This window comes from Rhinopithecus roxellana, chromosome 3 (assembly GCF_007565055.1).
Source record: "Rhinopithecus roxellana isolate Shanxi Qingling chromosome 3, ASM756505v1, whole genome shotgun sequence".
NCBI classification, from domain to species: domain Eukaryota; kingdom Metazoa; phylum Chordata; class Mammalia; order Primates; family Cercopithecidae; genus Rhinopithecus; species Rhinopithecus roxellana.
The window spans coordinates 17,896,235-17,918,633 of record NC_044551.1 but is presented as its reverse complement, the minus strand read 5'-3'; the positions used below and the strand labels follow the sequence as shown (position 1 = coordinate 17,918,633).

The 22,399-nt window shown below is 38.4% G+C and overlaps 1 protein-coding gene across 2 annotated transcripts in view; it reads left to right on the top strand.

Moving 5' to 3' along the window:
• Positions 1-22,399, top strand: part of OXCT1 (3-oxoacid CoA-transferase 1) — a 151,889-nt gene that overhangs the window by 11,336 nt on the left and 118,154 nt on the right. For both annotated transcript variants that reach the window (XM_030927441.1, XM_030927440.1), the window contains exons 4-7: positions 6,856-6,991; positions 10,894-11,043; positions 15,455-15,561; positions 18,126-18,186. In XM_030927441.1, the coding sequence (XP_030783301.1) occupies positions 6,856-6,991; positions 10,894-11,043; positions 15,455-15,561; positions 18,126-18,186 (454 nt within the window). The remainder of the gene's footprint in view (positions 1-6,855; positions 6,992-10,893; positions 11,044-15,454; positions 15,562-18,125; positions 18,187-22,399) is intronic.

The window sequence follows — 22,399 nt, the reverse complement described above, 5'->3', positions numbered from 1 at the left end:
TGTGTGTGTAAATATATATATATTACTGTACTAGTCAGCTATAATAGTTTTTTGAGAGCCAAGTGGTCAGTCTATCACTCTAAAATGTCTGGTTCTGTACCAATGACTTTGAACTTTGAGATAAAGGCAGTGACCCCTCTGCTGTGCCCTTGTTCTTTGTTGAGGAAGCTGCAGCTCTGAAGGAGTTAATAGTCAGATGTAGTCCGTGAGCTGATTATTGGCATTCCCTAGGATTTAGTTATTTTGTTTGGGAAGGGCTAACTAATTCCTGGGATGTATACTTGAACTTCTGTGCTCAGCTCATGAAAGATTTCATTTGTCTCATGTAACTACAGTAGTCCTCCCTTATTTGAGGGGGATGTGTTCTGAAATCATGGCTAATACTCAACCCAATTGCTGTCAATGGGAATGTATTTCTATTTGTCTTCCACCCACAAATTTAATGTCTTTTCCATCTTAACTAAGCTTTTATTATGCTCTGTTGCTATAACTTTTGCAGTTTGAGATATGATAGCAAAACTAGCACATATTTTTCTCTTTCTTTGAAATTTAATGGATAAAAGATTAATTCTTACTTGGATCTTTCACTTAAAGGAAACACTTTATGGCTTCTTTTTGGCATATCCAAGTTACCAGCACTACTACGCTTTGCTTTGGGGCCATTATTAAGTAAAATAAGGACTGGCTGAACACAAGCACAGCAAATACTGCAACAATCTATCTGATCACCATTACGGCTACTAAGTGAAGAACAGGAGTGTAGTATATACAGTGTAGATATGCTAGACAAAGGGAGGATTCACATCCCGGGCAGGATGGAGTAGGATGATGATGGTTCATCATGTTACTCAGAATGGTGCACAACTTAAAACTTACAAATTTTATATGTCTGGAATTTTCCATTTAATATTTGTGGACTGCAAGTGACTGGGTAATTGAAACCACAGAAAGTGAAACTGCAGTTTGGGCAGGGGGGAAATTACTGTATGTCATAAATTAGCCTTGTATTTAAATGCAGCATTTTCTTTTTGGTACTCTTGATATAGCAAATATAATTATCTAATCCAGACTTAAGTATGTCTAAAATGAAAAGTAAACAAAAGAAATAGAACTTGGTAAGTGATCACAACTTTATTTTTATTTATTTTATTCTGACAAGAATTGCCAGTTAATGAGATTTCAGAAAATCAGCAAATTAAATTTTAGATTCAGAACATGAAAATATTTGCAGAACATTGTTTCTGATACAGTATCTTTTTGCTTTATAATAATGTGTCTCATTAATGAATTCTTGGCCTTAGACTTTTTCTCGTCATCAAAATGTTTGAAACCCGGGTTTGTTGTGATGCGGGAAAAAGATTACATCTCTCTTTAGTATACTAAAAAATGTTGGCTACTAAAGGAAAGCAACAATCTTTGAAGGTCTTATCAGCATTGTCTTTAGTGTTAAAGAGCTATAAGATGTTTTAATATTCATGTCTCTATTAGAAATGATATATTCCCCATTTGCAAAAGATCACATCTATTTTTCTTTGTCTTGTAAGCCTTTATAGGTAAGAGACTTGTCTGACTCATTTTTTATCATCAATGTCTGATAATAGGTAAGATATACACTTGCCAAATTTGAGTTGTAAATTATGTGGCAAGAAACACTCTCGTTGTAAGCTGACAGCATTTTCAAGACCTGAAAAACTGGTCAGGTAGTGCACCTGGGGCTAGCGTCTTATGCACTGCTTGATTGCTATGCCAGGATACTAGTCTAATAACAAAGCAAAGCCCATATAAACCATGATTCTCAGAGCTAAAATAAATGAATAAAGAGATGTAATCTCCAAATAGAGCCAACTTAAAATGGGTAATGGGTTGAAAAGCCAAAGAGATCCAGAAGAGAGTAGTTAGAAAAATTCCTAAGTCAATCAATGACCAACTGTATTCTCGCTTTACTATGGGCCTATAGGAGTTTCAGATATTTAAAACTACAGAAAGTAAAATGGATCATATCCACCTTCATGAATTATTTCGTTACAACTTTATTAGTCTGGGTTCCAGAGGATATCAAATGTAATTTAATTTTCTGAGTAGTTGAGGAGTTTACCAAAGGGAGACTTTTCATTGGAATGGTCAGGGCTGAGGGAAAACATGAGTAATAAAGAACCCTGGAGTTTGTTATGGAGGGGTGCTGTTGCCAGCCCCAGGTCTGAAGGAGTGAAGGAAGGGAGCTGTTAGTAGGACCTGGAAGAAAGTAGGACCTGGAAGAAAGCTTTATGGAGGGGGTTATTCAATGGGCTGTAACTTCTCAGGGAGAGAGCCAGAGGAATATATTTTTCCCTCACCCACATCCTCTTGATGGTGCCTCCCATTGGGTGAACCCAATCAGAGTGGCTGAACCCGATCAGAAGCCAGAAGGCAAGCGGACCCCTCAATTTAGTCTACAGGGCAGCCATCTGAGGTCCAGAGGAGGCTGGAGGTTGGAGAACGGATCCAGAGGGACAAACGGTAAATATCCAGTGTAAAGACTTGGAGGTTTTCACTATTATTAGAGAAGAGCCAGTGAGGAGGGGGACAGTGGAATTGAGAAATAAGTCCATTTAACAGATGTTCAGCTTAGAATACAATAGTGAATAAAACAGACCAAGATTTCTGCTTCATGGACCAAATGCTCTAGTTTGGGAGAGGTGGACTATAATAGTAACATAACATGTAAGTAAACTTTCCAATATGTGAAGTTATATGTGCCTTGGAAAAGAAAAAAAAAAAAGTAATAGGGAATGGGAGTGTGAAAATGGAGGGGCAGGTTTTAATATTCAATTGGGTGATCAGGATGGGACTCACTGAGGTGACATTTGACCAGAGACTTGAAGGAAGTGAGGGAGTGAGCCATGCAGATGTCTGGAAGAAGAGTTTGAGACAGGGGAAGGCCAGTGCAAAGGCACCAGGTGGGGGATATGTAGGTATGTTGGAGGGATGGTGAGGTCAGGAGAGGAAGAGAAGTGAGCAAAAAGGAGAATGGGTGGAGTGAGGTTGGGGACATCAAAGTGCATCTGATCTCACGGGACCTTGCAGGCCACTCTAGAGACCTTTGATTTTACTCTGAATGAAAGTACCATCACAGGGGTGTGAGCAAGAGCAGTGATGTGTTCTGACTTACATTTTATAAGGCTTGCTTGGCTGCCATGTTGTGAGGGAGCAGAAGCAGGGAGGGTTTGCAGTTCCCTGGCAAGACAGTGCAGAGTACAAGGAGTGAGAGAGAAATGATCAGATTCTGAATAGGCTTTGAAGTTGGAATCAGGATTTCCTGAGAGATTCAATGTGGAGTTTGTGAGAGAAGTTGAAGATCGCTGCGTTAGTTTTGGGCTGAGGATCTGTAAGGTGGGCCTGCCATGAGGTGGGATGGGAAGGCTGCAGTGGAGTTGAATTTGGGGGAATAGAATTGTGGGGACCTAGCCAGGTATTAGGAGTAGGTTAAAAACTCAAAAGGCGTTGTGTGCATTGAGAGTATGGGGAGACAACCCTTGAACAACGGAATCATTAGGCATCTGGTGACCCCTAGTGGACAAATGTATTCTTAACTTGCAGGGCATTCTAGCTCAAAATTACACTCTTGAAAATACTTGTTACTTAGGCATTAGTTTTCTTTTGAACAAGGTGAGAGTAAGTCATGCAGCTATTTCTTTTCTACCCATGGTGGATGGGAAATCTTATCAGATTCAGCATTTGAAGGCTAGGGGTGCAAAACAAGTTGAATAGGAGGTTGACAGTTACCCGTTACCCAGACACTTTGAAGTGTTCATTGTGTCAGGAGTGCTGGGGGTAGGAAAGAGGTTTGGAAATGAAATTCTGAGAATTGGAAAGGAATCAGCTGGGCTGGAATGGTCACTTGTGGGTGTGAGGAGTATGAGGGTGGAGAGTGGAATGAAGTTGGGAGAACAGGTGGTATCGGAGAAATGTCAGTGGTTTGTTACATACTTAACGCCTTTCCAGATCAAGTAAGTAGGTGTCAGTAGTGCTCGTTAATTTCCCCCAACCAACTTTGTTTATATTCCATCACTAAAGCCAGAATTCTGGAGTGGGTCTGCAGCTACATCAGGATGGGCAACAAGTCTTATGAATTATTTCCCTGAAAGACCCTCTTGATTTCTCCCTTCTCCATTCCCATTCCCACTATTTTAGCTCAGACTCTCAGTGTTGCTTGTTTGGACTACTTCGAGCCTCTTCACTGATATCCCGGCCTTTCATCTTTCAACCTTTCCAGCTAATCATGCTGTTACTTTTCCGCTTAAAACTTTTTACAGGGACTTCCTTTCCTTCAGGATGAAATCCCACAAGGCTGATCACAACTGATCTTGCCTTCTCCCCTCCCACATGCTGTTGCCCTCAGTCCATATTCCAGGAACACTCAACATGTAGTTTTCTGAGTGCATCTTTGCAAAGCTGTCCATCTGCCTGTTTCTCTCTACACGTCCGCTCCACACTCTGTTCTCAAAATGTTTTCTTTTACCGATGTCTGTGTAAGTGCCACCTCCTATAAGATTTTTTTCTGCTATCTTTCTCCTCCCCAAAAGTTGGGTTCTCCATTTTCAGAATTATCACAATTTGCACCTAATTCCCTTAGCATGTCTCTCCCTCTGTTGTAATTATAGGTTACGTGTTTATTTTGTCAGTTTCAAAGCTGCCCAGGACCAGGTCTTATTCATGATTGTAGCTCTAGAGCCTGACACAGGGATAGAATAAGCACTCAGTAAGGGAGTTCTAGATGAATGAACCGTGTAGATGACACAAGCTCTGTAGGGAAGGAACCATCAGAGCACTAAAGGAATTAGGAGGGAGAGATTGTAAATAAAAACTTCTGTTTCTAGGAAGCACTCTGGTCCTTATCAGTACATTTCTGTCTCTTAAAAGGCTTTCTTGAAGCATAGTATGAAGTAATGTAGAAAAGTGAGCATCTCATAAATACAGTTTGATGGAGTTTTACAAACTGCACACCCATGTCATCAATGCCCAGATAGATAAATGGAACATGACCAGTACCCCCAGGAAGCCTTCTTCCTGCTCCTTCCAGTCACTATTCTCTTATTCCACTACCAACATTAATCGTTAGCCTTACTTTTGATCCTTATAGATTTGTTTTGTCTGATTTTGAACGTCATATTAAAGGAATATTTCAGTGTATACTCTTGTGTCTGGCTTTAGCTCAACATTAATCTGTGAGATTCAACCATGTTGCTAGTGGTTATAGATCAGTCATTCTTACTGCTATACCCACTTCATTATGCAGTATGCTGCAATTATCTATTTGCTGATGAGCATTTTGGAGGCTCCAATTTTGGCCATAATGAACAGTGCTGCTATGAATTTTCTTGTATATGTCTTGTGGTGAACCTAAGTATGCATTTCTGTTGGTTATAGACCTAGAATGGAATTGCTGACCCAAAGGATACGGATATATTCAACATTAGTAGGTACTAACAGTTTTTCCAAAATGGTCATTTCAGTTTATATTCTCCTTAGCACATATGAGAGTTCTGATTGTTTCACATCTTTGTCGAGATTTGGTATTTTCTTCTTTTTTAGCCATCCCTTCATATTTATGGTGGTGTCTCATCATACTTTTTGCCATTAAAAGTGTTTTGCTACTAAAAATATTTCCCCATTAAAAAAATTTCACCACTAAAAAATATTTCACCATTAAAAGGTATTTCATCATTAAAAATATTTCACCATTAAAAAATATTTCACCATTAAAAGATATTTCACCATTAAAAATATTTCACCATTAAATAAATATTTCATCATTAAAATATTTCGCCATTAAAAAATTTCACCATTAAAAAAAGCTTAAGGTCAAGTATTCTTATCTTAGAAATGTTTTATTTCTCTAGTTGGTTAAAATATTTCTGACTCTTGAATGGAAAATGATCTTCAGTCTTTAAGGTGACTGAAATGGAAAAATAATTCATTCAGTTATCTGTCCTGTTACATTGACTTTGCTTTAAATTCTAGGCATATTTTGCTTTGAAAAATAATAGAAATAAAGAAAGGCATAAACCTGGAGACCTTCACCCAATGGAAAAATAAAGTCAACACTGTGTATACCATTTCTAAGAATAAATTGAGCACCAGCTTTAAAATAATAAAGATATTAAACTATAGTATATATAATTTAACAGATACAGGATTATTGTTTCCACTTATACTCTTCACTGGCTTGTGATTAATTTTTTGTTTTTTTTTTTTTGTTTTTGTTAAGAATGTTCAAATGTGGAAATCTTCAGCAAAATATTTATGATATAGGGAAAATGTTCATAGCTATTTATAATTTGGGTCCACATTTCAATGAGTATGTTAATCTCTCTTTTAAATACCAGAATGCCCTCTTCTCCTTTTTGGAAAAGAAAGAGCTTCTCCATCCAAATCTTCTTTTGGGTCAGTATATTGCCACTGCATTTATGTGTTCCTTCAAAGCATAGGACAAGAACCAATTCATCTCTTTGCTTATCTTCTAACTCAGAATCACTCTGTAGCCGTGAAAATAACAAAAGGTATGGAGTAAAACTGTAGGGTAGGCATGGGTATGAATATTTACCGTATGTCCCTTACTGCCCAAGACCTTGCCCTGTGCATGCCCCGACCCCACAAAAGAATCACTTAAACTTCTTGAGTTTTAGTTTCCTCAACTGTAAAATAAAAGGGTAGCTACCTTGCAAGAGTTTTGGGGTTATGGGAGACTGAAAATGTGGATTAAATCCCTATAAGAAAGGATTTATTTTTCTTTAAATTAACCAAGTTTTATCTCTTTGAAAAGATGTAATGTTCTGTCAGATGCTCATTGGTAAGCTCCCTTCATTTTCCTTCTAGGGTTGACAATTTTGGTTTGGGGCTTTTGCTTCGTTCCAAGCAGATAAAACGCATGATCTCTTCATATGTGGGAGAAAATGCAGAATTTGAACGACAGTACTTATCTGGTGAATTAGAAGTGGAGCTGACACCACAGGTGAGAAGATTTGCTTTTATAATACTAACTTAAACTTTAAAAATTCCTTTTTTCTTCCTAGAAATTTCTCTGTGCAAGAGAGGTAAGGCAGAGGGAATACTACTTTGCCAAACCAAGGAATTTAGTTTCTAAGTCACACCTGTTGATTGCTAGAAGATTAATATTTTCTTCTACTGTATACTGAAAAAGGAGATATTTCTTTTTTTTTTTTTTTTTTTTTTTTTTTGAGACGGAGTCTTGCTCTGTCGCCCAGGCTGGAGTGCAGTGGCCGGATCTCAGCTCACTGCAAGCTCCGCCTCCCGGGTTCACGCCATTCTCCTGCCTCAGCCTCCCGAGTAGCTGGGACTACAGGCTCCAGCCACCTTGCCCGGCTAGCTTTTTGTATTTTTTAGTAGAGACGGGGTTTCACGGTGTTAGCCAGGATGGTCTCGATCTCCTGACCTCGTGATCCGCCCGTCTCGGCCTCCCAAAGTGCTGGGATTACAGGCTTGAGCCACTGCGCCCGGCCAAAAGGAGATATTTCTAAAAGATACCCAGGCTGCAAGATAAGATTTTAAGTTTGGCACTGTAATGTGTATTGTGCCAGAAGTATACAAAAAGGATTTGCTGGAATGTTTGAGAATCATCCTATAAAGTTAATTTGTATGAATTTATTTTTATATATTTTTTTGAGGTGGAGTCTCACTCTGTCACCCAGGGTGGAATGCAGCGGTGTGATCTCGGTTCACTGCAACCTCCACCTCCCGAGTTCAAGCAATTCTCCTGCCTCAGCCTCCTGAGAAGCTGAGAAACATGTGCCACCATGCCCAGCTACTTTTATTTTCTGTATTTTTAGTGGAGACAGGGTTTCACCATGTTGGCTAGGCTGGTCTTAAACTCCTGACCTCAAATGAGCCACCTGCCTTGGCCTCACAGGTGTGAGCCACCATGCCCCTCCAGTTTCTATGAGCTTTAGAACTAGAAATTTGTGAGTGATCTGGTCTTGCTGAGACACATCAGAGTGAAGCCCATGAAAGGTGCAGGTGACTATATCTAAGTAAGTGCTGGGATCAGAACCTAGATTTCCAGGGAACTGGTGTTACTACAAAGCAAGTGGTTACTATAATTAATCTAGCAACTTTTCACTCATTTTCTGTATCATCTCTTAACTAATTAGAGTTATTTATAAAGAAAGGAAAACTTTTTCAAGCCTTTAAGTAAAAGAAGGGTCTGCAGTTTTCTTTCATTTTTGACATGCTCTGCTCTCAGCTCTTGAACTGAGTCACTCCGCTTTATTTTAGTCAACAGAAAATACTGCCACTGACTTTGCCAAGTTGGTAATAACATAATTTAGTAGATTTTTAAAAATTAGTAATTAAATCATGGTGTGTTTGTCTAGAAAGCACATGTGGGGAACTATTCTGAGGCTCATGTGTTGTAGTCACACCTGGTCACTCTATAGCACTCTTACCTGTACATACCATAGCACTGCACTGGGCTTGGTATTTATTTAGTTTTCTCAGTTTTTTGAAAAAAAAACAAAAACAAAAAAACCCCAGAAAAACAAAGATGTCTTAGTCTGCTCAGGCTGCTATAACAAAATATCACAGACCGGTCGCTTAAACAACAGAAGTTTCTCACAGTTCTGAAGGCTTGGAAGTCCTCCTTGGCTTGCAGATGATCGACTTCTCACTGTTCTTGTGTGGCGGAGAGCATGCATGCTCACTCTCTGGGTGTCTCTTCTTGTAGGACCCTTCTTGTAGGAACACTAATCATACCAGATCAGGGCCCCACCTTTTTGACTTCCTTCAACCTTGATGACCTCCTTATAGGCCCTATCTTAATACAGTCACATTGGTGACTATGAATTCAACATATGAATTTTGGGGAGAACACAGTCCAGTCCATAGCAGTATTTTTCACATGATAAGTTGAGATGCAGTATTCTTTGGGTTGTGGAGCTATTGAAAATTAACCTTTTGATTACCCTTGGTATCTTTTACTCCTTATTTTGTCAGAAATATGTACATCATTTATATATATATATTTTTCAGTTTTTCCTCAGGCTAAGAGAGGTCAGTGTCTCTTTCCCCAACTTAGTGGCCCATTAGTAAACACTGGCTCTGGCAGCTTATTTTGCAGCCTGAAGGCTAGGGGGAGGAGTGTTGATGGTGGGGATCAGGACTTCTTTGGTGGGTGAAGGTAAGGAGCTGGTGGCACCTACAGAAGGCCTGTGTGCAGAAATAGTCCACTTTCAGGCCCTTACCTGGTATGGTAGAAGGGGAGTATTCAGGGACAGTATATATAAAACGTATTTTAAGGCAGGGAGTAGTATTATGGTAATTTTGATGATTTAATTTTTTGTGAATGTTACTAACTTCATAACACAAGGTAGAGTCATTTCTTTCCATTGACTAGATAATCAGTTATCTGGAAGATTTTCAGTTATACCCCAGGTCTCTCTTTCCCCAGAATATTCCGCCTACTTGAATGACTGAATGAATGTCTCAAGTACCAACTGTTAGTTTCTTCTTCGAGTTGAATACTTAGAGTCCTGTTAAAGTAGAAAATAGTTTTTAAGGTTGGGACAATATGAACACATAATCATTAATATCATGAACCAATTCTTTTTTTTCATAGAGACAGATCTCATTATGTTGCCCTGGCTGGTCTCGAACTCCTGGCCTCAAGTGATCTTTCACCTCCCAAAGCACTGGGATTTACAGCCATGAGCCATGGTGTCCAGCCCCAATTTTTGACTACTGACTAGTCAGTCAGTTTTCTAGTAAGACTGTCATGTAACAAGGCTATCACAATAGGCTTCAGTGTTAGGAAGGGTGTCAAGGTTCAGGGCCAGAGTTGATTCCTTAGGGAAAACCTGGGTAGAAAAACAGTTGAGAGTGAGAGAACTGGGGAAACTAGTCTTGAAATCACTGGTACCTCGGAAGAAGAGTCACCCATGGGAAACATGATGATCCAAAGAAGATACAAAGAAACTTTGCTTGCAGCTGTTTCTACTCTGAAACGATTTGATGTACTCTTGGCTTTTAAAAACCAATTCACCTGTGTGCCGTATTTTTCACTTTGTTTTTTTTCTTAGACAATTTGTAGATAAAAATACTAATGAAAATGGTTTAAAATAAGCTCTAAAATTTGAACACTTTACATTATTAACTTGAATAAAATTTAGCATACCTACATAGAGCATGAAATAAAACAAAATTTAATTGCATTACTTAAGGCATATAACTAAAGTTTCATAATTCAGATTTTAAAATTGACTTAGAATATCAAAAGTAGACACATTTAAAATATGTCAAGAGATCATTGGGAGGTATGGAAACTGAAAGCATGACTATACAAATAAGCAGTTACATTTTGAATGCGGATTTAGAGGCCGGGCGCGGTGGCTCAAGCCTGTAATCCCAGCACTTTGGGAGGCCGAGACGGGCGGATCACGAGGTCAGGAGATCGAGACCATCCTGGCTAACACGGTGAAACCCCGTCTCTACTAAAAATACAAAAACTAGCTGGGCGAGGTGGCGGGCGCCTGTAGTCCCAGCTACTCGGGAGGCTGAGGCAGGAGAATGGCGTAAACCCGGGAGGCGGAGCTTGCAGTGAGCTGAGATCTGGCCACTGCACTCCAGTCCGGGCGACAGAGCGAGACTCCGCCTCAAAAAAAAAAAAAAAAAAAAGAAAAGAAAAGAAAAGAATGCGGATTTAGAATGGATCTAGAGGGGCAGTAACTTCTTAAAATTGATCTTCTAGCATACAGTATTAGTGAAATACTCATGCTAATATACAATGCTAGCTACTTTTTAGAATTATAAGCCTCTAAAGAGTAGGAGCCATGTCTAAATGTTTGTGTTCACATACAGAAGTGTGCTTAGTGAACTTATGGGGTGTTGGTTGCTCACTTATAGGGCACACTTGCAGAGAGGATCCGTGCAGGCGGGGCTGGAGTTCCTGCATTTTACACCCCCACAGGGTATGGGACCCTGGTACAAGAAGGAGGATCACCTATCAAATACAATAAAGATGGCAGTGTTGCCATTGCCAGTAAGCCAAGAGAGGTAAGAAACACTCTTATCCAGATTATGCCAGGATCCCTCTTGCCACATGGGATTCTGGGTGGACTCATTGGGCAAATAAGTGTAAAATCACCTCTGTGTGAGAAAAAGCACTCATTCATTTTCATAAACAGGTGAAAATCTAGCTAAATCTACGCATCTACTAGCATTTAAAATCACGTAGAGAAACTAGAATAAAAAGAAGGAAAAAAAGGTGTAATCCACATGTGATGTACTAGTCAAGGTTAGTTACTTGAACTGATTTTATGGTAGGCTTTAACAAATTGAGAAACAGTTGTACTTGCTGATTATGCTTATATGGAAAATACAGCAATTGTTATACGCATGCTAGCAAACTCTTTATGCTCAGTCCCTTCCTAAAGTGACTGTAGGAAGAAAAATACAAGGAAATAATATGTTTGTCTGAAACCTTGAAAGGAACTGTTATGATAGAATAGAGAGATCATATGATCACTTTTTATTTTGTATCTTGGACACATTTGAGCTTTTGACGGAATAACCTACTTCTATTTAAAGTGCTAAGTAGGATGGGGTACATTTATTGTAGGCAACATCACTTACATATTATAGAAGAGTAGAACTTCAGATAAAGGTATTTGAGATGCTCAGATTGGAGAAAATTTCAAAAATTACACAGGCCAGTATTTCATTACAGTATTTTTTAGTATCTTTCCATTCTCTTTGTCCAGATGGCCAAAGAGAGTTAACACAGGTTGCAGAAATGCTGTACTTATCTCTGGGGAAGTGAACATAGTAAATCAGGGGATCTCTTATCACTTTTCTGCATGTGGCGGTGCTGGCTCTGCCCCTCCCATTCTGAGGAGCGATCGGAGGGAAGATCAGAGGTCACTGAATACGTCCTTTGATGTTCAGTGTTGGTCTCCAGCTGTATCTTCCATCTGGAGACATCTTTCTGTTGAGAGTGATCTATGTGGATTCAAAGCTTTTGTCAATGTGTTTTTTATGTTTTATCTTTTTCCTTTACTGTCTAAATAAGTTTAAAAGGCTTCTTGACAAAGTAAAAGACAGGAGCTTAACTATTAAAATGAACAGTAGTAGTATGTCATAAAGGTTCCCAGAAAACTTGTGATAAATACTTTGATAGCTTGCTAGAAGTTGGAGAATTAATTCACCTCGGGAAAATATGATACTAAAATATTTCTTGATTCATTTCTGCCTGGAGTCAGGTGCCTCAAACTAGTAGTTTTGTAATTTTGTCTGAATTCCCTAGGAATGTGACAGATAATTTATTTCTTAATTCTTAGCACTTTCTTTTTTTTACTTATAGTAGGAAGAAGTGAGTTAATTTCTAAATTAGTGATATTTATTGAGGTCCTACTCTTTGCCTAGCCCTGGTCTAAGCACTGTGGTAAAATGATCTAGATCAAGTCCTCCTACAAGTGGAGGAACTGACAGTGAATGAATAAATGCATAATGTCTATAGTGGAAGTACTGTGAAGACAAATCAAATAGATTAAGGGCAAAGATAATTAATTATCATTGGCCAGGCAGCTGGTATTCCAGATTGGTGGCCAGGGAGAGCTTCTCTCGGGAAGTGACACTTGGTAGAGACCTGAATAAGGTAGCAGAACGAGGCAAGTGGAGATAAGAGGGTTTGTGCTCTATTTAGAAGGAAGAGTAAGTACAAGGTGCTGAGGCAGCTACAGGCTCGCCGTGTTTGGGGAACAGGAGGGTGGTGAGCCTGGAACAGCACATGAGACAGAGAGTGATAAGGATGGAGACTGAAGAGAGGCAGGAGCCAAATTCATGCAAAGTTTGAATTTTACTGGACATAGTGGGAAGCCTATGGATTTTGAATAAGGGTGAAAGTGATGTAATTTGAGTTGTCTTTTGTATCCATCACTGTGGCTGTTGGAGTGGTGGTTCCTGCTCTCTCTCTCTCTCTTTTTTTTTTTTTAAATTTGAGACGGAGTCTCACTCTGTCGCCCAGGCTGGAGTGCAGTGGTGCTATCTTGGCTTACTACAAGCTCTACCTCCCGGGTTCACGCCATTCTCCTGCCTCAGCCCGCCGAGGGCTGGGACTACAGGCACCGGCCACCATGCCGGGCTAATTTTTTGAATTTTTTAGTAGAGACGGGGTTTCACCGTGTTAGCCAGGATGGTCTCGATCTCCTGACCTCGTGATCCGCCCACCTCGGCCTCCCAAAGTGCTGGGATTACAGGCATGAGCCACTGTGCCCAGTCTTTCTTTTTTTGCTAGGAAGCCAAGAGCAGAAGCAGTGAGAGAGGGTTTAGGAGGCTGTTGTGTTAATTTAGGTGGGAATGGAAGGTGGCTAGACCAAGGTGGTAACAGTGGAGTTTGAGAGAAGTGGTTGGAGTTGATGTTACGTTGATGGTAGAGCCCACAGGATTTGCTGGTGGATGGGTAAGGGGTATAAGAGGAGTCAAGCATACTGTGTAAGATGAGTGAAGCATGGGCCTTATCAATGAGCTCTGTTTGGGACATGGTGCATTGGAGATGTTCATTAGACTCCAAGAGGAGGTGCTTAGTGGACTTCAGATCAGGGCAGAGTCTAGAGCCAGGACAAGAGACTTTGGAGGCATCAGCATATAGTATTTAAATCTATATACTAGATGAGTGTCTAGGGGCTGAGTGCAGATAGAGAACACCTCGTTGACATTTAGAGATTGGGAAGAGAAGGAGCAGCAAAGAGAAATGGGAAAGAGTGACTAGTAAAGTGAAGAAGAATCCCAGGGGCATCTGGCAACTTGAAAGATAACAGAAATTTTAAAAAGAAGGGAATGATTAACTGAGTGTGAAGAGGTTGGTAATACAGGACCTGGAATTGAATAACTGGATTTGCAAAAACAGAGGTCATTGACAACTTTAAGAATTATTCCTTTTTGGAATAGAGGGGATGAAAATCTCATTAGATCTGAGAAAGAACCAAAAAGTGAAGAAGTGGTGACTATGAAATGTACAATTCTTTCAATTGAGTATAATAGCTAGTTTGATAAAACCAATTCCTTCCCCATTTTTAAATTTCAGTAAAACTAACACTCAGCAACAGCTGTTGTGTAGACATATCAGAAAATTATGTAACTGGAATATAAAAGAAGCCTATTTATTGACTTTGCCTTACATTTGCATATATTTACCCCAGTTTTCTAGATCTGTATGTAAAATACTGAACTATCGTTGTTGGTATTTACAGTGATTTTTGAAATACATAAGCCATTACAAAGTAACTTAGTATATTGATATGTGGTTCAGAAATATCTTTCATATAATTTATCTTAGTTTCTATAGTAAGATCCTCATTCATCAGTTATTCCCTAAGTTCATCAGTCTTTTTTCTAGCAGGCAACTTGGTTAATGTCTTTAAAGTGGCTTTTATTTAAGAAAAGTTTTGTTTCAAACCGTGGTTGAAGTAAATGTACCAAAATTTTCTATAGCAGCTTTTTGTAAAACGCAGTCTGTTTTTCCACTAGGGGGTGCAATAGGGATGAGAATGGAGTTCTGCATTTCCATGACTCCATTTTGTGCCATGATGAAGTGTGGCAATGAATGTTTGTTTTAATTCCTGGAGATAAACCCTCAAGAATAAAAGAACATGATGGCAAGACGGTTTTCCTTTATGTTCTTCCCCCCAAAATTCGTAGTATAATTAAAAGGCAATAAATATACATACAAATCAATAGCATTCCCTAGACCAGTAATGTCAGAAGAGTAGATAGGAGCAAATGCAATATTCACAGTAGCAAGAGAAACCACTAAGTACCTATAAATAAACCTAAGAAAAATATATAAAGCTTTTATGGAGAAAGTGATAAAGCTATTGAAGGAGGTCAAAGAAAACCTCAGTAAATGGAGACATATACTGTGCTCATGGATGGGAAGATACGGCATGTTGGTTTTCTCCAAATTTACTGATTCTGTGAATCTCATTTAAAATCTCAACAGGTGATTATAGGTTAATGAGGATATCTGAATGATAGATTTTTGTAACTGTTTTATGTAGAAAAACAATATTGCATAGACTGTTTTATGCAAACTAATTTTTTCAGGGGGAGGGAAAGAAGGACTATTTTTCATATTCAATATATAACCTGTACATACAAATAGTAAAATGAGAATAGTCTATCCCTTAGGCCATAGAACTTTCAGTTCCTCAAATGCACAAGTTTTCTTTTGTCACTGGACCTTTACTTGTCTGTTTCCTTAGCTCCCCTTTGACCACTTTGACTAAGTCCTTTTTGCCTAACACTGCTTATCCTTGAAGTTTCTGAGATGCTTTTCCCTCTGAGAAATTTTCCCTTGCTAGGCTTGTATCCTTATTATCTACCTCTGTCAGAGTGTCTCTATCAGAGGGCCTCTATCACAATCAAGACCTGTGCAAATACCTGACAATGCCTTCTCCCTCTTCTGCAGGTGAGGGAGTTCAGTGGTCAACACTTTATTTTGGAGGAAGCAATTACAGGGGATTTTGCTTTGGTGAAAGCCTGGAAGGCGGACCGAGCAGGAAACGTGATTTTCAGGTATTGTGATAGTTTTAAAAACACTCGTTGTAGGGACATGGATGCAGCTGGAAACCATCATTCTTAGCAAACTATCACAAGAACAGAAAATCAAACACCGCATGTTCTCACTCATAGGTGGGAACTGAACAATGACATCACTTGGACTCGGGAAGGGGAGCATCACACATCGGGGCCTATCATGGGGAGGGGGGAGGGGGGAGGGATTGCATTGGGAGTTATACCTGATATAAATGACGAATTGATGGGTGCTGACAAGTTGATGGGTGCAGCACACCAACATGGCACAAGTATACATATGTAACAAACCTGCACATTATGCACATGTACCCTAGAACTTAAAGTATAATAAAAAAAAAAAAATTGAAAAAAATAAAAAAATAAAAAAAATAAAAACACTCGTACATATCAGCAACTCTATATTTTCTAAATTATGATTAAAAAATGGACATCAGAGCGAATTTGCAGTTTAAAAATGTATTTTGGAAATGGCCCAAGATCATACACGCCCATGTGTATTACACATACATAGGTGTGTGCAGGGCTGCTGGTATGTCCACTTGTGGGAGTCTGTTTGGACTGGTTGATATCCATGTTGCACTGCTTGTTAAATATTTGAAGTTATATGCCCTTTTATATAGGCTCGTCCAATTGTTTTTCTTCTTGTGTATTTTAGTTGCCAAGACCAGTTACATGTTTAGAAAATATACAATTTAATTTAATTGATACTCTAATTTACATGTGTTGTCTTAAAATGTCAAAGTTAATTTGGTATTTTGGAAGAATACTGCTAGTAATCTTTGGGGTCAGTCCTTCAGTCCTTTCTGTGTCTTCTAGGAAATGCTTACAAAGGTCCTATCTGAAAAATTGGTTAACCTTTATAATACTAAATTTTCAATCCTCACTCTCTGGTTAGTGACAGACTTTATAGATTTTAAAATCTTTTGGTTATTCTAAGCATAGTAAGTATTTATTTCTTGGATTTATAGATTTATATAGTTGTTTTTTGAGGATTATGAAATCTTTGAGTGTACACTTTAGAGTTTTCCAAACTGTTTGATCTTGAAGACTTTACCTATCAGATTACAGAAATCATTGTTTTTGCTCATTTATCATTTGCTGCTTTCGATTAACAATTTTTGAATCTTTAGCAAATGCAGCTTTGGTGCAATCACAATTAAGTTCTCAGTTATACTCTCATACCGCTTTTTATTTCTGAAGGACTTACGTGATATTAATGCTCTTCGATTTCTTTAATCTAGTCAGTTTTTTAAAGTACAACTAATTTTGGCAATAACAGGAGATATTTTATATCATCTTTACCTTATGTGACACGTTTGTGTAATATTTACAAATGCTTAGTTGCTTTTTTAAAAAGATTAACAAAATTGTATACTACCAAGCAGAAAGGAATTATTGAAAATATTCCCACATTTATTCTGTGCTACAGTGCCTGGCTCTGGTATTTAAAGGCTGCACAAGGGCTATTCTAGGCACTGACTTTATGCTGGTGGTTAATGAGTTCTGGTGTGAAATGAAAGCTTGCATCACCAATGATCAAGTGACCTTAGGACTGACTTCATATTTAGTGGGACAGCTGGAACAGAAGTCTGTCTAGGTTATTCAAGTGAGGGACTTGGGACTCCTTTGCCTCTGACTATTCTGCCCTTGGAGCTTTTGATGCCTGGATGTCTGGTGGGATCTAACCCAGCAACTTGTGAAAGTTCACGAGGGCTCCTTTCTCAAGGATGTTCCTATTCCTGTACTAATTCTTCAATCTGAGCAAAAGAAATATTGGTGACTCAAAAGAGCTAGTAAAACATAGCTGTGACTTACTTCCTTCTACCAAAGAAATTCTGCTGTCAACCTATATTCCCAGAGACAAAAAGTTTATTTTAATTTTTATCATTAGGGGAACTGTATTGAGGAACATCAGAGTGCAAAACCGTCAGCAAAACTGGCACCTCTTCGAAATTTTTACACCTCGGGGTCTGATGTGGGTGTTGTACTTTCAAAAACTTCATCAGAAAATGATTCTCCAGAATTATCTTTATAGGTGACTCACAAATTATCAATGAATGTTTCATTTAGTTTCAGCAATAGGCTTCTTCTCTTCAATAGAGAATGTAATTACTATACCTTCTCATGTGAAGCATTTGCTACTTTTCCTTTCTTAATATTTTAATGAAAGCAAGTGGTTGAATGAAATATTTAACTAATAGGGACAAAGCATACTTGTTAAAAGATTAAGGGAAATTAACTTCAAATAAAATAGATTTATTAATATTCTTTTTTTGTTGTAGCTGAATGTTAAATGTGAAAAAATAGTTCCTCTTTCCCTCAATCCTGTTCGAAACAAAACTATATACATTGAATAAAGTAGTTATGATTTTTTAAAATTTAGGAGATATTTATGAAACTTTATTAATGGAAAATATGATACACTCTTTTTGGAAAGATTCTTAGATTCTTAGTTCATAGAAATTCTAGTCTATAAACCCTTAAAGGTGACACATTTTGGTTTTTTCCCCCCCACTTTCTTATCTCCTCCACCCCTGATGTAGGAAAAGTGCAAGGAATTTCAACTTGCCAATGTGCAAAGCTGCGGACACCACAGTGGTAGAGGTAAGAGGTTATTTTTGAATTCTTGGTGTTAATTATTTAACTTGATGTTAACTATTAATTCAGTAAAAAGTACCACAGTTCATTTGTTTTCTGGATAACAATGACAGATTTTGTTTTGTTTTGTTTTGGAAGTGGATCCATTCTATCTGAATATATAATAGTTAAAATTTTGCTGTAACTTCAGCTTTCTGGTTAGATAGGGTCTCACTAGAATGCTCTCTTTGGGAATCAAGCAATGGGACCAGCTTATAAAAGTCCTTTGATCCTTAAATGAAATAGATCTCCTTGAGTGAAATCCCAAGATAAATTTATGTATATGGAATCCCTGGAAAATAGTAAATGTGTCAGAAGAAGTTCATGATCTTACTGTGATAGATTTTGTGACTTCTTTAAGGGAAGAGCGTTGCACAAATAACTATTTTGATGTGGTTCCATTCAGAGCATATTCAGGCACTAACTGTCCTTTGAGTATCTCAGTATTTGGAAGAGGCTTGAATAATTCTGTAGCCTTCCCAGACTTAAGGATCCAGGGCAGAAACAGGGGCTTATACCAAAACTGTGCCATTTTGGTTGTAACATATTGAACCTCAAAGAAGACTTCAAATGGTTCTCAACTTGAGGCCTTGAGGATCAACTTGGAACCGAATTTTCGTGGGAGTTTGAGATAGTTTTTCCTTGGGAGGACTTTATAGGACCCCTGTTGGGATCTGGAATTGAAAATACATAGGTTCCTTAGTGATTTTTCTCATGATGGCAGGTGTTGTATATGGTATCTTTTGATTCATTTATACAAGTTTCAGGTAATGTTTCATGAAGTCAGTACAGTGTATTTTGAAACAATCAAATGTTAGAGTTTTGTTCCTTTCTTGGAAAATGAAGTGTGCTATTTTTAAAGTGCTGAGGTATATGTTACTTTCAACCAAGGCGTGGTGGTTCCTTTTGCAATGACTTTACATTTTCTGCCTTTAAAATGGATAATGTGGCTTACACTTTCTGTGTAACCTTTCTTTAATTTATTCATCCATCTTAATGACCTGTCCATGACACACAACTATAGCGTTACTGAAAAAAGACCTACAGCATAGCTTAAAATAATCAATATTTTTACACTCTGTTGACTTCCTGTATTTTTGTAAAACTGTCAGAAACCAGTATTTCTTCCCAGAGTACAGAGGGGCATTATGCATTATTCTGGGTGAAGTTCTCTTTAAAATTTTTCCTGTTATAATCTGGTTCTTTTCAGTTCATCTCATTTCTTACAAGAGCAGAAAATAACCTTGTGTTGAAGAATCATTGTAGGTATTAGGAAAGAGAGACTCTCTTTTGGCCTAAGGAGAGAAAATCCTTTAACTGAGCCTGCAAATGTAATAAAGCCTGCCCTTCTGTGTCCAGGAACAAACATTTCTGATGGATCACAGAATGCTTTCCTGGTAGGCCAAGACACACATTAGGGTCTCTTTCAATACAGTGATGTGGGCAACCACTTCTAATTCACTACACTTTCCAGTATGGTAGCCACTAGCCACATGTGACTTGAAAAATTAAAATTAAAATTATGGCATGGTGGCTCAGACCTGTTATCCCAGCACTTTGGAAGGCTGAGGCAGGTGGATCGCTTGAGCCCAGATATTGGAGGGCAACATGGTGAAACCCTGTGTCTACAAAAAATTACAAAAAATTAGCCAGATGTGGTGGCATGTGCGCGAGTCCCAGCTACCCGGGAGCTGAGGTGTGAGGATCGCCTGAGTCCAGGAGGTCAAGGCTGCAGTGAGCTGTGACTGTGTCACTGTGCTCCAGACTGGGCCACAGAGTGAGACCCTGTCTCAAAAAAAATTAAAAAAAGAAAAATTGACTGAGAAATTGAATTTACATTTATAATAGTCCCATATCAAGTAAAGCTACATGTGGCTAGTGATTACTATATTGATCAGCACAAGTAAACATTATCATTGCAGGAAGTTTTATTGGACAAAGCTGGATTAGAAGGATCAAGAATAATCTGTTATATTAGTTCAGGAACATAAGCAAAACAGCTCTTTGGACTATAGGATTATTGTAAACCTATCCCGACACCTGTTCATAGTAGAAACATATAGTATACATAGTAGAAACATGACCATAGATTGAATTGTAATAACTGTGCTCTCGAAAGTGGAAAATAATTTAGAATTGGAGTTAGTGCCTAGATTGGGCATTTTCTGATATGAAGTTCTGATTTGGCTTTGTGACTTGTATTTTGAGTCCAGTGAGTACCCTGGACCTCTAGCCCCCTGCACTGGCCTCCAGGTTTCTATGACTTTTCAAGTCCTATCTTGCTTTCTTTTATGGGGGTCATAGTGGGATGGATGATTATGAACTAGTCTCTAAAGTGCAACATTTAAGAGGAATCTTCAGAGATCATTAAGTTAACTGCATATTCTTCTGCATGCAAAATGCTAATAATGTTAGCTACTATTCAAGCATTTACTATGTGTCAGTCATTACCGTATTCCTTATGTGCATTATTTTAAATTCTCACAATAGTCTTATGAGATAGGAATAATAATTATCTTTATTTTAGAGATGATGACTTTGAGGCATAGAGAAGTTAAGTTATATACCCCATATCACACAGCTTAGGTGGAACCAGGATAGACCTACAGAGAAACTTATTCCAGGGTGTCTACTGTTTTCCATTATGTTATGAAATGCTTCCATATTATCTATCAATGGATGCTTTAAACTCTTGGAAGATATCTCCAGAGGTAGTCCATTTCAGTGCTAACTATTAGATACCAGCAAATAAGGAGATTTTTTCCCCCCAGCTTATTTTTCTATCCCAGACCTTCCTTGACAATTATTTCAGTTGTAGTCTTTTTTTTTTCCTTCTAGTACCGTCTACCTTAGAGATGTCTTTGAGAAAGGCATCATCCTGTGTTCAGTGGCCCCGTGCATTCATTCAGTCTTTCTCTTGAACTCTTTTCATTCTATTGTCTAGCCTTTTTGACCTTTAAAATTTTTACATATTTCTCTAAATGTGGTGACTGAATGTCTGTTTTAGTACTATAGTATCTTAAGCAGTGGGAGGCATAACCAGCGTGACTACACCCTATATAACATAGTCAATGGCGTCTTTTTTTTTTTTTTTTTTTTTTTTAAATAAAGAACTCTTAGCTCATCTCCTTTCTTTTGAATTGTAGAATCTGGATTAGAACTTGTCTCTTAAAGCTCTATGCCAGCGTCTTCACACTCCACAGTGCTGTATATTCTCAACCTTTCTTCTCCCTGGTGATTTGAGTTTTGACTTGAGTTTTAGGGAAGATAGAACTATAAATATTTAAAGTACTAATAATGATTCACTTAGGCATCTTAAATTTGTTTTGGATTTAGAAGCAGGGTGGCAAAGGAATATACGTCTTGCTTTTCTGTGTATAATTTTTAAATTATATAATTTACAACAAATGTTTTACATAGAGAAGTAAACGAGTATGTTTATTGTGAATTTAAAATAAAATCAAATTGTCCTTGGTGTTACTTATTTCTAGACTCTGCAAAAGGGAAACATTAGTCCTTTTTGGCAAAGTTTTTTTCAGATGTGTTCTAGACCAAGGGCCCCCAGCCCTCTGGCCATGGACCTATACAGGAACTGGGCTGCAGAGCAGGAGATGAGTGGTGGGTGAGTGAACATTACTGCCTGAGCTCTGCCTCCTGTTAGATCAGCCCTGGCATTAGATTCTCATAGGAGTGGGAACCCTATTATGAACTGTTCATGTGAGGGATCTAGGTTGCTCGCCCTTATGAGAATCTAACGCCTGATGATCTGAGGTGGAACAATTTCATCCCAAAACCATGCCCCCGCCCAACCCCCGTCTGTGGAAAAAGTGTCTTCCACAAAACTGATCCCTAGTACCGGCCAAAAAAGTTGGACCACTTTTCTAGACAAACTTATGAGTTGTGTAAAACCATAGAGGTGATCACTTATGTGTGTTTTTAACAAAACCAATATGAACATTACATTCATATTTCTTTAAATGTACAGCTATTTGCATGCTTCCCCACAAAGCTGTGACACAGTTGATGCTGGCTGTATCTTCCTGCCCCTCTTATAGACCTGGGTATCTACTTGGGAAAAATAGTTCACATGGGCACATATTGCCACACATGCCAGACAGATGTTTCTCTTTTCAGTCCAGACAGTGTTATTTCTGGACCTCCCTCTCTTTGAGTGAGGGTG